We start from the raw sequence: 13680 nt of genomic DNA, 5'->3' as shown, positions 1-13680 counted from the left end.
ATTAAGTGAAGAAGAGAGGAAAGGCATTCTAGACAAAGGAAAAAGAATATGCAAAGAATCAAACGTTTGAGAAAACCAGAGTATGTCGTAGGATACAGAGGAAGATAAGAGATTCAAGCAGTCGGTGAAGCCAAATTTTAGCCAGATTGCCTTGATGAGGATAATTTTTTAAGGCAGTGGCACTGCCAGATTTTGTTTGTGTGTTGTTGCGCTAGTAGCAGTGAGGATACATTTGATGGGGCAGAGGCTTGTAGCAGGGAAACGAGTTAGGAGCATGCTCTTAAAGTTGAGAAATGATGAGATATGAAGACAATGAGCTGTTTTTCACATGTGTTTGAATGTTTTTGAAGTGTCTTTTGGGAGTCTACATAAAGTTTACCCTTTCTATGAGGGGAGAAATTCGATTTGTCTTATTCATTACTTATTTCTAACAAAGTACAGTGTTTAAATACAGATCTGTGATAGATATGTGTTTAATGAATGAATCTGCAAGTTATATGTCTGTTAAGCAATTGGAAATATGGGACTAGACTAGAGCTGGGAGGCCTGCCTATAGATCATGAATCAGATTTTGGTATATATTTAGATAGTTGATAATTTAATATACAGAATAAGATTAAATTCTAAGGGAGTATTTGTTATAAAATTAAAGCACAACAGGGTGACTTTAGATCCCAATGAAACTAAAAAATATGAGTGATAAATGGACAGCTGAAAAGGAATAGTGGTAGTGACTTGATGAGCCCAGTATAGACTCAAGGAAAAGAGGTCTGTTAAGGAGATGCACACAAGTCATGTTAGGATAATGACTATAAGGAAGATTGGGGTTGGGCACTTATGGCAGTATTGTTGTTCCCAAATAAGAGTTTAGATAGTGGTTTTGCTAAGTAGAAAATGTGAGAAATGTGATGGAGAAAGATTGAAGAATATGAGTCTAGGGAAGGGAGGTCTGTTGCTGAACGCACTATATGAGAAGAAGACTGATGGAACAGTCTCCCTGAGGAATTGGGAGGGGACGTTTCAATAATGGTGAACAGATTTTCCTTATATGGTAACAGGAATACTGCTACAGATAAATTTAAGGAAAGTTGTGGTGTTTTTTTTTTTTCTAATTACAATTTGATTAATTTTTCTTTCATTTTAAAAGATAGGGCTCTTGATATTATTTATAAATCTGTGTTCTTTTTCAAGAATAATTTTGAGATTGTTTTATTTATTTGCCATTTCAAAGTAATCTTTGCCTTTTGGGGGATATTCTTATTTGGACTAATAAAGTTAAAAATGGTTTAGTATGAAATATATTTATTGATACTCCCATTAGAAATAACACATATGAAGAAAAAATATCTTTCATTTGTACAGATAATTTCTACGTTACGTGGGGAGCCCAACATAATTCAGGAACAAGGTCAGTCCCAGGACAACCTTTGCCTCCCCATGGAAAACCACTTGGAAAACTAAATTCTTCAGATCTTAAGGATGTTATTAAAAAGGTATGATATGAATCATGAATTTGAGTTGGGATTTGATTATGATTAAAGCCATTTTCAAAATATTTGTTGCAAGCTTTCTGAGGGCATGAAGTGAAAGATCTTAGAACAGGAGAAACTGGTTTGTGAAGAAACACAGAAGACAGCCCAGTGTGTCAGATCTAACCAGAAGCACACGTACTTACAGAGATAAGTCTAAAATTGCTAAGATACGTGCTGGGAAAAGGTATCTGAGGTTGGAACTATTAAAAAGACTTAATATTAATTGGGAAATACCACTGTTAATATGCTAGTAGCAGTTAATGTACTATTGACTGCTCACCCTAGAGCAGTGGTCTTAGCCTTTAGTGAACATTAGAATCACTTTGAGTACTAGAAAATATTGATGACTGGATCCCATCGTGGGAAGTCTGATTCAGTAGGTGCTAATCTGAACTTAAAAAAATCAGAAAAGAATCCAAATTTTTGATGGGCTCCTAAATGATATTGATGTTGCTGTTTCACTGAAACTCTTAACAGCGCTGTCCTACAGAGTGGTTTTTTTTGATATTAATTGTAATAAGAAGCAACCGTATTGCATATGATTGCTTCAAAGATTAATATTTGTATGGAAGTTAGTACGGATTTTATACCAAGAAAAGTTTTTCATGGTCTGGTAAACTGATTTATTTGACTGGAGTGGGTATTGCAGTTTGGGAATATGCAGATGTTGTTAAATGTGCGAAAGTTGTCCTCTCTCTCTCCCTTCCCTCTATCAGTGGCTCCTGGCAGGGCATACTACCTCTTTATAGGCTTTTGATTTATATCCAAGCAGTACATAAAAATGAGGGTTCACGAAATATTTTCACTTAGGCACTGTGTTTTGAGAGTTTGGAAATTGTCTTATACTCTGTGCACACTGACTTCATGGCTTTTGTTCTGTTGTTTAGTCACCCACTCGTGTCCAACTCTTTGCATCCCCATGGACCGCAGCACGCCAGGCTGTGCTTCACCATCTTCTGGAGCTTACTCAAACTCGCGTCCACTGAGTCAGTGATACCATCCAACCATCTCATCCTCTATTGTCCCCTTTTCCTCCTGCCTTTGATCAGCATCAGGGTCTTTTCTAATAAGTCGGCTCTTCACATTAGGTGATGAAAGTGTTGGATTTTCAGCTTCAGCATCAGTCCTTCCAGTGAACACCCAGGACTGATCTCCTTTAGGATGAACTGGTTGGATCTCCTTGCAGTGGGACTCTCAAGAGTCTTCTCCAATACCACAATTGAAAAGTATCAATTCCTCGGGCTCAGCTTTCTTTATTGCCCAACTCACACATCCATATGTGACTACTGGAAAACCCATAGCTTTGGCTACATGGGTCTTTGTTGGCAAAGTAATGTCTTTGCTTTTTAATATGCTGTTTGGGTTTGTCATAGCTTTTCTTCCAAGGAGCAAGTGTCTTTTAATTTCATGGCTACAGTCACCATCTATAGTGAATTTGGAGCCCAAGAAAATAGTCTCTCACTGTTTCCATTGTTTCCCCATCTATTTGCAATGAAATGATGGGACCAGATGCCATGATCTTAGCTTTTTAAAGGTTGAATTTTAAGCCAACTTTTTCACTCTCCTCTTTCACCTCCATCAAGAGGCTCTTCTTCTTCACTTTCTGCCATTAGGGTGGTATCATCTTCATATCTGAGGTAATTGATATTTCTCCCAGCAATCTTGATTCCAGCTTGTGCTTCATCCAGCCCTGCGTTTCACATGATGTACTCTGCATACAAGTTTAATAAGCAGGGTGACAATATACAGCCTTGATGTACTCCTTTCGCAATTTGGAACTAGTCTGTTGTTCCATGTCCAGTTCTAACTGTTGCCTCTTGACCTGCATACAGGTTTCTTAGGAGGCAGGTGAGGAGGTCGGGTATTACCAACGTCTTGAAGAAATTTCCAGTTTGTTGTGATCCACACAGTCAAAGGCTATAGTGTATTCAGTGAAGCAGAAGTAGTTGTTTTTCTGGAACTCCCTTGCTTTTTCTATGATCCAGTGGATGTTGGCAGTTTGGTCACTGGTTGCTCTGCATTTTCTAAATTCATCTTGAACATATTTAAGTTGTCAGTTCATGTACTGGTGAAGCCTGGCTTGGAGAATTTGAGCATTACTTTATTAGCGTGTGAGATGAGTACAATTGTGCGGTAGCTTGAGCATTCTTTGGCATTGCCTTTCTTTGGGATTGGAATGAAAACTGACCTTTTCCATTCCTGTGGCCACTGCTGAGTTTTCCAAATTTGCTAGCATGTTGAGTGCAACACTTTTACAGCATCATCTTTTAGTATTTGACATAGCTCAACTGGAATTCCATCACCTCCACTAGCTTTGTTCGTAGTGATGCTTCCTAAGGCCCACTTGACTTCACATTCCAGGACGTCTGGCTCTAGGTGAGTGATCACACCATCGTGTTTATCTGGGTCATGAAGATCTTTTTTGTATAGTTTCTTCTCTGTATTCTTGCTACCTCTTTTTAATGTCTTCTGTTTCTCTTAGGTCCATACTGTTTCTGTCCTTTATTGTGCCCATCTTTGCATGAAATATTCCCTCGGTAACAAGTGGCAAAAATTGGATAGTTTGAAGTCTTTATACAACCTGCTTATCTTACACTGCTTTTTACTAGTTATATTAAAGATATTCAAAAGTAACTGACTGTTGTGGACTCATGCACTTGTTTGACATCATGTAAATTTTTCCCTAGAAAGTGCCATGCAGCTGGATTATTGAATAGATAAGAGAGTGTGAGACAACACATATTTACTTAACCTCTTTTCTTGAGTGCACCAAAAATATAATATCTTAATCTAGATCATTAACAATTTGTTATATAATTGAGACTTACATTAATTATGTAATATTGTTTGGGGTTTTTTTTTTAAAGGGCCTTATTCATTATGGACGAGATAACCAGAATTTAGATATTTTGCTTTTCCAAGAAGTCCTGGAATATATGTCTAGAATTGACAGAGTGCTGAGTGTTCCTGGAGGTTCACTTCTGCTAGCAGGACGCAGCGGTGTGGGTCGTCGGACCATCACTTCTTTAGTCAGTCACATGCATGGAGCAGTGCTGTTTTCACCGAAGATTTCCAGGGGATATGAACTGAAGCATTTCAAGAACGATCTCAAACATGTAAGTGCCTCACAGTCTTTTACTTTATTTGGTTTTAAATCCTAATTATTTATTATTCTAAAAGGCTTTAATGGCCTTTAAGTCTCTGATATACAATATAGTCTTTATTTTATTTTTATGATTGTTTTCTTCATGATTTTGCAAAATTATGTTTTTAGCTCTCAGTACCTCAGATTATGGGATGTTATATGGCTTGGTAAGATAAACAGAAAGTAGAATTTAAGACATATGTGGGTGTATTTAAAAATAATCCTCTAGCTTTTAATGTTCTAGCTATAAAACAATTAAATGTTCTCCCAGTAGTATTTGCTTATGAACTGAATTTACTTTCCAAACTATATTTTGATTACTCAATAAAGTATCAGTCAATAAAAATAACTTAGTTTACCTACAGAATGAACATTTTTACCAATATTTGCCAAAAAATATTTAGCGGGTTCCAGAATGTACTTTCTCTTTGTGCAGGTGCTGCATCTTGCCGGTATTGAATCCCAGCAGGTAGTTTTACTTCTTGAGGACTACCAGTTTGTACATCCTACATTTCTGGAGATGATAAATAGCCTTTTGTCTTCAGGCAAGTGAATGGGTTTTATTTAAAGAAAAATAAATAATGTAAATATTATTCAAGTGAAGTTATCTTATATGAAATTATATTTCAGAAAATATTTGGCATAGCTTCTACTAAAGTGATAGAAGGTTAAACATTAAATATGGTCAGAGCAGGATAACTGAGAAATCCTGTTTTTATGAAACCAAGAGATTGTGGAATTATATAAAAATGATGATTAAATATTGATATCGGTAAATATACTGAATAATTTGCCTTCTTATACACTTTTGGTGGGACTATTAGATAATATATATCACATTTTAGGAAAGTTATCAACCAGTATTTATTTTAAAAATGTGCTATACCCTTTGATATAAACATTATATTAAATTATAGAAATTTAGTTTGTAGAAATAAAAGAACTGTAAAGAAATATGTAAGAAATAAGAAATATCCTAGAACCTCACTGTCCATCATTAGTGGAATAATTTAATAATTGTAATATGGCCTTAAATATGGCTATATAATAGCAGATATATTTCAGATATATTAGATCTCATATTTCTTGAATTGTGGTATACTCTTGTCTCTGGAGCCAGCTTATCTTTTTGGTGAGTCCCTGAGGAAAATACCTGCAGTTTCCTATATTTCTCCTTTCCTGCAGACTTTATGGTGGTTATTAGAGTCTGCTTGTAATGTATAATCGTTGTTAGTAGAATTAGTGTGAGATAGCTTTGTTTTGGGTCTTTCATGGTAGCTCAGTCGGTAGATAATCCGCCTGCAGTGTGGAAGACCTGGGTTCGAAGATCCCCTGAAGGAGGTTATGGCAACCCACTCCAGTATTCTTGCCTGGAATCCCCCGTGGACAGAGGAGCCTGGTAGGCTGCAGTCCATGGGGTCACAAAGAGTCAGACAGAACTGAGCAACTAAGCATGGCACAGCTTTGCTTTGAACTTGGACCAAGAGTGTTTTGGTACTTAAGTATAAAATAAACTTTGTTAAATCTAGTTTCAGCTCTCTTAGTTGCTCCACTCCAGGGACTGAGGACAAATTTACATGATGCTCTTGTGCCATTGTGGTTTTATATAATACATGTTTTTAATCCTGCTACGTAGACTCTGCATGAAGTAGTCTTTTTGTTTTCAAAATTTAATAGCTTTGGTTGAAGAAATCATTTTGTTTTTAAAGTAAGGTGTCTACACTTTAGTGCCCAAATGAGAAAGACTCTAGTTAGACAAGTAGAAGATCAACTTTTGTCAAAGTGGAGGTAATGTTATAGTGAAAGTACTAGGCCTCTCTTGTAAATAACCTATTTTTTTAGGGATTCCCAGATAACTCAGTTGGTAAAGAATCTGCCTGCAATGCAGGAGACCCTGGTTTGATTCCTGGGTCAGGAAAATCCCCTGGAGAAGGGAAAGGCTACTCACTCCAGTATTCTGGCCTGGGGAATCCCATGGGTAGTACAGGGGTCACGAAGACTGAGCGACTTTCACTTTCACTTCATGTTGATTTTTAAAGTTCTTATTTCTGCATGTTGCTTAAATTGTCACTAGATGGCGACTTTGTTCCTTTTGGCTGATGTAAAGTAGTAGGCCAGATATTCAGGGTTTTTGTTTTAATTTGTGAAAGCAAACATTCGGATAAGCATTAACCCAGTACTTATTATATGATAAATTGGTCTTTACTATCAACATACAACAGCAAAAATAATAAGCTTAAATTCTGGTTGTTAATTTTTCTAACTTTTTTTGGCAAAAATATTTATGTGAAAAATACTTTCAGAGAAAGTACTTAATCGGCCCTTTGGTCTCTTTTCTATATTTAAAATTCTTATTCTCTATAGAGTATGTAAATAGAACTAACTATCTTTATTAAATTTAAGGATACAAGGGTGTCTTGGTACGGCTCAAATTTATAGAAAGACAGAGCATATTTACATGTATGTGCTTGTGTTTGAATATGTACACGACTGATGGCTGGGTCATGATCTGGTACCTCTGAGATAAGCATAAAGAAAAGTAGTAATTTAGACTGTGTTGGACTTTTCATGAATGCAGAAAAAACTTTTCATTTAATCTTACAGTTTCTTGTGAACTACAGATATATTGATTTAATACATATTTATTAAATAACTGGATTTATGGTGGTGAGCAAGCCCTCTATCAAGTCCTTATAGTCTTACCACCTTTATTTGATTTTCATCATTCTGTTGCATAGTAGCACCCCATGACTAGTTCTCCTGATTTCCAGTAACAAGCTCATTCATTAATTTATTCATTTATTTAACAAGTATTTATGGTTTAGATTCTTTGCCAGGAATGTCCTAAGGTTAACATTGATCATAATTAAATATTTGCCTTCTGGGAATTTAGAATCTAAGTGGGCAGAAGTAATTCATTTATTATTAAATGATGTGATAAATGCCAAACAGTGATGTTTGGATATTATATTCAAGAGAAAAGAGTACTTTCCCTAACATGTTGGTATTCAGGAAAGGCTCATGGGTGTGGCAGTTGGCAAAGTAGTGTCTTGAGGGTTAAACAGTATTTTTAGTGGAAGATTTGGGGCAGAGCAAGACTGTGGTATGATGTATTCCAGGAAGAGGAAATATTTCATTAAAGTTTTAGAACACAAAAAAGTTCACTGAGGTTAGAATACAGAGTCTTGGAAGAGGGTAGAGAAGGACTTGGAAAGGCAGATAGATGAACGGTTAGTGGGAAGAGTTTGAATTTTTTTGAATGAAGGTTACAGGTTAGAGGTGATAGGGCTTTCTGGTTTTGGAAACAAAGATTGAATAACAGCAGATTATTTAATATAAAAATAGAAGAAGCATCGTGTATGTAAAATGTGTGTTGAATTTAGTGTAATGTAGCTAAATCTCAGAAGAAATATAATGTTCTGCAGGTGAAGTTCCTGGACTCTACACTCTCGAAGAATTAGAGCCCTTGCTCTTGCCTCTTAAAGATCAGGCTTCGCAGGATGGATTTTTTGGACCAGTCTTCAATTACTTCACATATAGTAAGTGCCATAGAACTTATTAATTTAACTGTGCTTCGTGTGAAATAGATGCCATTGAATCTACCTTATTTTCTCTTTAGATTGCAAAGGTATCTTAAATTTAGGGTCCATTTGGTAATTTATATTTTTTTCCTTTTTAAAGAACTTTAGAAAATAGCCACTAAGTAATTTATATTTTTTTCCTTTTTAAAGAACTTTAGAAAATAGCCACTAACCTATAATAAAAGCATGTTAAGTAAAATTTTAGGAAAAGGTAAGGACGAAAGTATGGTAATGTCTTTTGGGATATTTACTTTGCTGCTTTTGTTTCCATGTGGTAAACTTAGTACCTATCTTAGAGAGTTAGTGAATTATTTAGATTGTGCCAAATGGCAGTTCACTCCAGTACTATTGCTTGGAAAATTCCATGGACAGAGGAGCCTCGTAGGCTACCGTCCATGGGGTCACAGAGTCGGATACAACTGAGCGACTTCACATTCTGTTGATGAGATGACTTTTGTTAATGAGATGACTTGTGGCCAGCATCTAGGGGTGGAGGCTGGTTGCCAGGGAAACCAACCACATGAGTCCTTCCTCTTTCCCAGGAAGCCACATCAGAAGGCGAGTGATCAGCTAAGCCCTTATTATTGAGTCCTGGTGTGCGGGAGGGGTGGCCTTCCCCCTTCCCATCCTAGACTCACATAATACAGAACATATATTCATTCCATCAGCCCAGGCCCCTCACTGCTCTCAGCTTTCTGCTCCATGTCACCTCTTCTTAATCTTTTTTTTTTTAAAGAAAACTTCTAGATTTATAGAAAAGTTGCAAAGATGGTCGGGGGAGTCCCTGTGTAGCCTTCACCCAGCTTCCCCTCATGTTAGCATCCTACTGTAACAGCTACAGTACATTTGTCTGGCAGCGAAATTAACGTTGGTTCAGTGCTATTGGCTTCCCTTGTGTCTCAGCTGGTAAATAATCCGCCTGGAATGCGGGAGACCTGGGTTCCATCCCTGAGTTGGGAAGATCTCCTGGAGAAGGGAAAGGCTACCAGCTCCAGTGTTCTGGCCTGGAGAATTCCATGGATCTCTTTAAGGAAAATTAGAGATACCAATGGAACATTTCATGCAAAGATGGGCTCAATAAAGGACAGAAATGGTCTGGACCTAACAGAAGAAGAAGATATTAAGAAGAGGTGGCAAGAATACATGGAAGAACTGTACAAAAAAGATCTTCACGACCCAGATAATCATGATGATGTGATCACTAATCTAGAGCCAGACATCCTGGAATGTGAAGTCAAGTGGGCCTTAGAAAGCCTCACTGCGAACAAAGCTAGCGGAGGTGATGGCATTCCAGTTGAGCTATTTCAAATCCTGGAAGATGATGCTGTGAAAGTGCTGCATTCAATATGCCAGCAAATTTGGAAACCTCAGCAGTGGCCACAGGACTGGAAAAGGTCAGTTTTCATTCCAATTCCAAAGTAAATGCCAAAGAATGTTCAAACTACCGCACAATTGCACTCATCTCACACGCTAGTAAAATAATGCTCAAAATTCTCCAAGCCAGACTTCAGCAATACGCGAACCGTGAACTCCCTGATGTTCAAGCTGGTTTTAGAAAAGGCAGAGGAACCAGAGATCAAATTGCCAACATCCGCTGGATCATGGAAAAAGCAAGAGAGTTCCAGAAAAACATCTATTTCTGCTTTCTTGACTATGCCAAAGCCTTTGACTATGTGGATCACAATAAACTGTGGAAAATTCTGAAAGAGATGGGAATACCAGACCACCTAACCTGCCTCTTGAGAAATCTGTATGCAGGTCAGGAAGCAACAGTTAGAACTGGACATGGAACAACAGACTGGTTCAATATAGGAAAAGGAGGACGTCAAGGCTGTATATTGTCACTCTGCTTATTTAACTTATATGCAGAGTACATCATGAGAAATGCTGGATTGGAAGGAACACAAGCTGGAATCAAGATTGCTGGGAGAAATATCAATAACCTCAGATGTGCAGATGACACCACCCTTATGGCAGAAAGTGAAGAGGAGCTAAAAGCCTCTTGATGAAAGTGAAAGAGGAGAGTGAAGAAGTTGGCTTAAAGTTCAACATTCAGAAAATAAAGATCATGGCATCTGGTCCCATCACTTCATGGGAAATAGATGGGGAAACAATAGAAACAGTGTCAGACTTTATTTTTTTTTGGGTTCCAAAATCACTGCAGATGGTGACTGCAGCCATGAAATTAAAAGACGCTTACTCCTTGGAAGAAAGTTATGACCAACCTAGATAGTATATTCAAAAGCAGAGACATTACTTTGCCAACTAAGGTCCTTCTAGTCAAGGCTTTGGTTTTCCCAGTGGTCATATATGGATGTGAGAGTTGGACTGTGAAGAAGGCTGAGCGCAGAAGAATTGATGCTTTTTTTTTTTTTTTTCCATCTTACATATTTTTTTTTTATTTTTTAAATTTCAAAATCTTTAATTCTTACATGCATTCCCAAACATGAACCCCCTCCCACCTCCCTCCCCATAACATCTTTCTGGGTCATCCCCATGCACCAGCCCCAAGCATGCTGCATCCTGCGTCAGACATAGACTGGCGATTCAATTCACATGATAGTATACATGTTGCTTTTGAACTGTGGTGTTGGAGAAGACTCTTGAGGGTCCCTTGGAATGCAAGGAGATCCAACCAGTCCTTTCTGAAGGAGATCAGCCCTGGGATTTCTTTGGAAGGAATGATGTTAAAGCTGAAGCTCCAGTACTTTGGCCACCTCATGCGAAGTGTTGACTCCTTGGAAAAGACTGATGCTGGGAGAGATTGGGGCAGGAGGAGAAGGGGACGACCCAGGATGAGATGGCTGGATGACATCATGGACTCGATGGACGTGAATCTGAGTGAATTCCAGGAGTTGGTGATGGACAGCGAGGCCTGTCGTGCTCGATTCATGGGGTCGCAAAGAGTCATACACGACTGAGCGACTGAACTGGACTGAACTGTATAGTCCGTGGGGTTGTAAGGAGTTGGACACGACTGAGTGACTTTCACTTCACTTCACATTCTGTAGTTTGTTTGAAACTAAAGAAACATATTATAGAAGCAGTTTCGTGGACACAGTGGATATCTAAAATTGATAAGCAAAAAATAAGGCAATAGTGATACCACCCAGGCACTGCTATTACAGTGATCATCTTTATTTTTCTGCAAGAACATTTATTATTGATGGAACAAAGAAAGTTGTTAAAGAGCTACCTTCCCTTCTCTCTGTTTTAAGTTTAGAGGGGATTTCTACCACACCTTGAAGAAAGAGATCATCTCAATGCTATTCTAAAACTACTTCAGAACATAGAAAATAAAGGAGAGTTTCTAAATTCATTTTTATGAAGGGAAAATGATATTGACATTGAAACAAGGAAAAATATTTCTCCTAAAACAATCCAGGGATCAGTTTTGCTTCTGAACATTGAAACAAAAATCCTAAAAAGAAAAATATCACTTAATAGAATCTGGTATGACATGTGAGAAGGAACAGCAGTAGCGCATCTTTTTGGGACATTTTATCTCAGCTTGCACAAACAGCACATCATGTGCATTGCAGGCATGTTCGTCCATTCCGTTGTGTTCGACTTTGTGACCCTTTGGACTATAGCCCTCTGCGCTTTTCTGTCCATGGGGTTTTTCAGGTGAGAATAGTGGAATGGGTTGCTGTTTCCTTCTCTAGGGTATCTTCCCAAGAGGTGGATCAAACATGCATCTCTTGTTTCCTGCATTGCAGGCAGATTTTTCACTTAGAGTATAATTCTGTTACATAGATTGCTCTTTTGTTAAAGAGCTTCTGCCATCCAATTTCAGAAAATTTTAATTTCATAAAACCGGACCATATATGGATTTCTTCAAATACTGTTATTGTAATATTCCATGACTATATTTATCTTATTTTTTTAGGAGTGCAACAAAACTTGCATATTGTTTTGATAATGGATTCCTCAAATTTAAACTTCATAATAAACTGTGAGAGCAATCCTGCTTTGCATAAGAAGTGCCAGGTGTTGTGGATGGAGGCTTGGTCAGATAGCAGTATGAAGAAAGTAAGTTTAAATATGGAAATAAAAAATAAGCACCTTTTGTTTTTAAGACACCAAGGACTTCCCTGGTGGCTTAGATGGTAAAGCGTCTGCTACAATGCGGGAGACCTGGGTTCAGTCCCTGGGTTGGGAAGATCTCTGGAGAAGGGAATGGCAACCCACTCCAGTATTCTTGCCTGGAAAATCCCATGGATGGAGGAGCCTGGTGGCCTATAGTCCGTGGGGTCACAAAGAGTCAGACACGGTTGAGCGACTTCAGTTTCACTTTCTTTTTAAGGTTACTAATTGTCACAACTTCCCCTTGGTGTTTACTATAATCCTTAATTGTGGCACTGAGCATCTCTCATATATTTGAAAATAAATGTCTTTTCTTCATACTCTTATACTTGACAGATTAGTTGACTACAAAATGTTAGGTGTAAGATTATGTTCTTAATTAAGGACCACAGAGATATTTATTATATTTAAAAAATTTTATAAATTTCATTACTTGGTCTGTTATAGACTAGCTTATGATTAAAATATCACAGCAATAATTTTAGCAGTTGTTTCAATTAAAATTTAGGTACCTTAAGAAAAAATTCTTTCATTGTTATGGTATGTGTTTGGAAGAGTATGAATGTAAAGTGTGAACTCAGAAACCATCTCGACTGGAAGCCTTTTACATTGCTTAATTTGAATAAATAATAATTTTCAATATTGTCTCTTTGAATGATGCTCATATTTCCAATCACTGATTTATTTTTGTATAGTAGATGTGCAAACTATTGCCTATCATGATTCAGAGAAAGGAGCGCAATTTGAGATAATAGACAACATTTTACAGTTGAGATGATCCTTTAAATAGATTTCAGTAAGTAGATAGAGGAAAGTTATTCCAGTCTGAAGAGGCTACATAAACAAGAAGTATTCATTAAGAAGCAGTAATTATTGGATGCTTAATATGTGTCACTCTTTTATATACTGGGGATATAGCAGAGAAAAGAGAGACATAAGTCCCTGCCCTCATGGAGTTTACATTCTTTTGGGGGATATTTGGAGGGAAAGCTTTCTACAGGAAGAATCTGAAATGAGAGCAGGGCTGGTGATTTGAGGGCCAGTTCATTTGTAACAGAGTGATCAAGGTGGAGAGTAGTTGCAGATGAGGTTGGGGGATTAAGAGAACAGTTAGGGTGGGGCTTTGGATGCTATTATAAGGATTTCAGCTTTTCTGGAAACCAGTAAGGGACTCCTTGGAGGCTTGTGAGCAAAACTGTTCTGATGTTTTATGGGATTACACTGGCTTCTGTTTGAAAATAGACCGTAGAAGACCAGGAGGAAGCAGTTATAAAGCTATTGCAGTAATCTTGGTGAAAGACAAGGATGACTTGCTCTCAGGGTATAGTGGTAGAGG

The 13680-nt window shown here is 37.6% G+C and overlaps 1 protein-coding gene across 2 annotated transcripts in view; it reads left to right on the top strand.

Annotated features, from left to right (window-relative positions):
• The window catches only part of DYNC2H1 (dynein cytoplasmic 2 heavy chain 1), a 388746-nt gene that overhangs the window by 113042 nt on the left and 262024 nt on the right, over positions 1-13680 (top strand). For both annotated transcript variants that reach the window (XM_060399635.1, XM_004015967.6), the window contains exons 48-52: positions 1363-1493; positions 4400-4648; positions 5114-5222; positions 8103-8216; positions 12148-12290. In XM_060399635.1, the coding sequence (XP_060255618.1) occupies positions 1363-1493; positions 4400-4648; positions 5114-5222; positions 8103-8216; positions 12148-12290 (746 nt within the window). The remainder of the gene's footprint in view (positions 1-1362; positions 1494-4399; positions 4649-5113; positions 5223-8102; positions 8217-12147; positions 12291-13680) is intronic.

Source organism: Ovis aries, chromosome 15 (assembly GCF_016772045.2).
Source record: "Ovis aries strain OAR_USU_Benz2616 breed Rambouillet chromosome 15, ARS-UI_Ramb_v3.0, whole genome shotgun sequence".
NCBI lineage: Eukaryota > Metazoa > Chordata > Mammalia > Artiodactyla > Bovidae > Ovis > Ovis aries.
The sequence above is the reverse complement of the archived record's forward strand: the minus strand, read 5'-3'. Positions and strand labels throughout refer to the sequence as shown.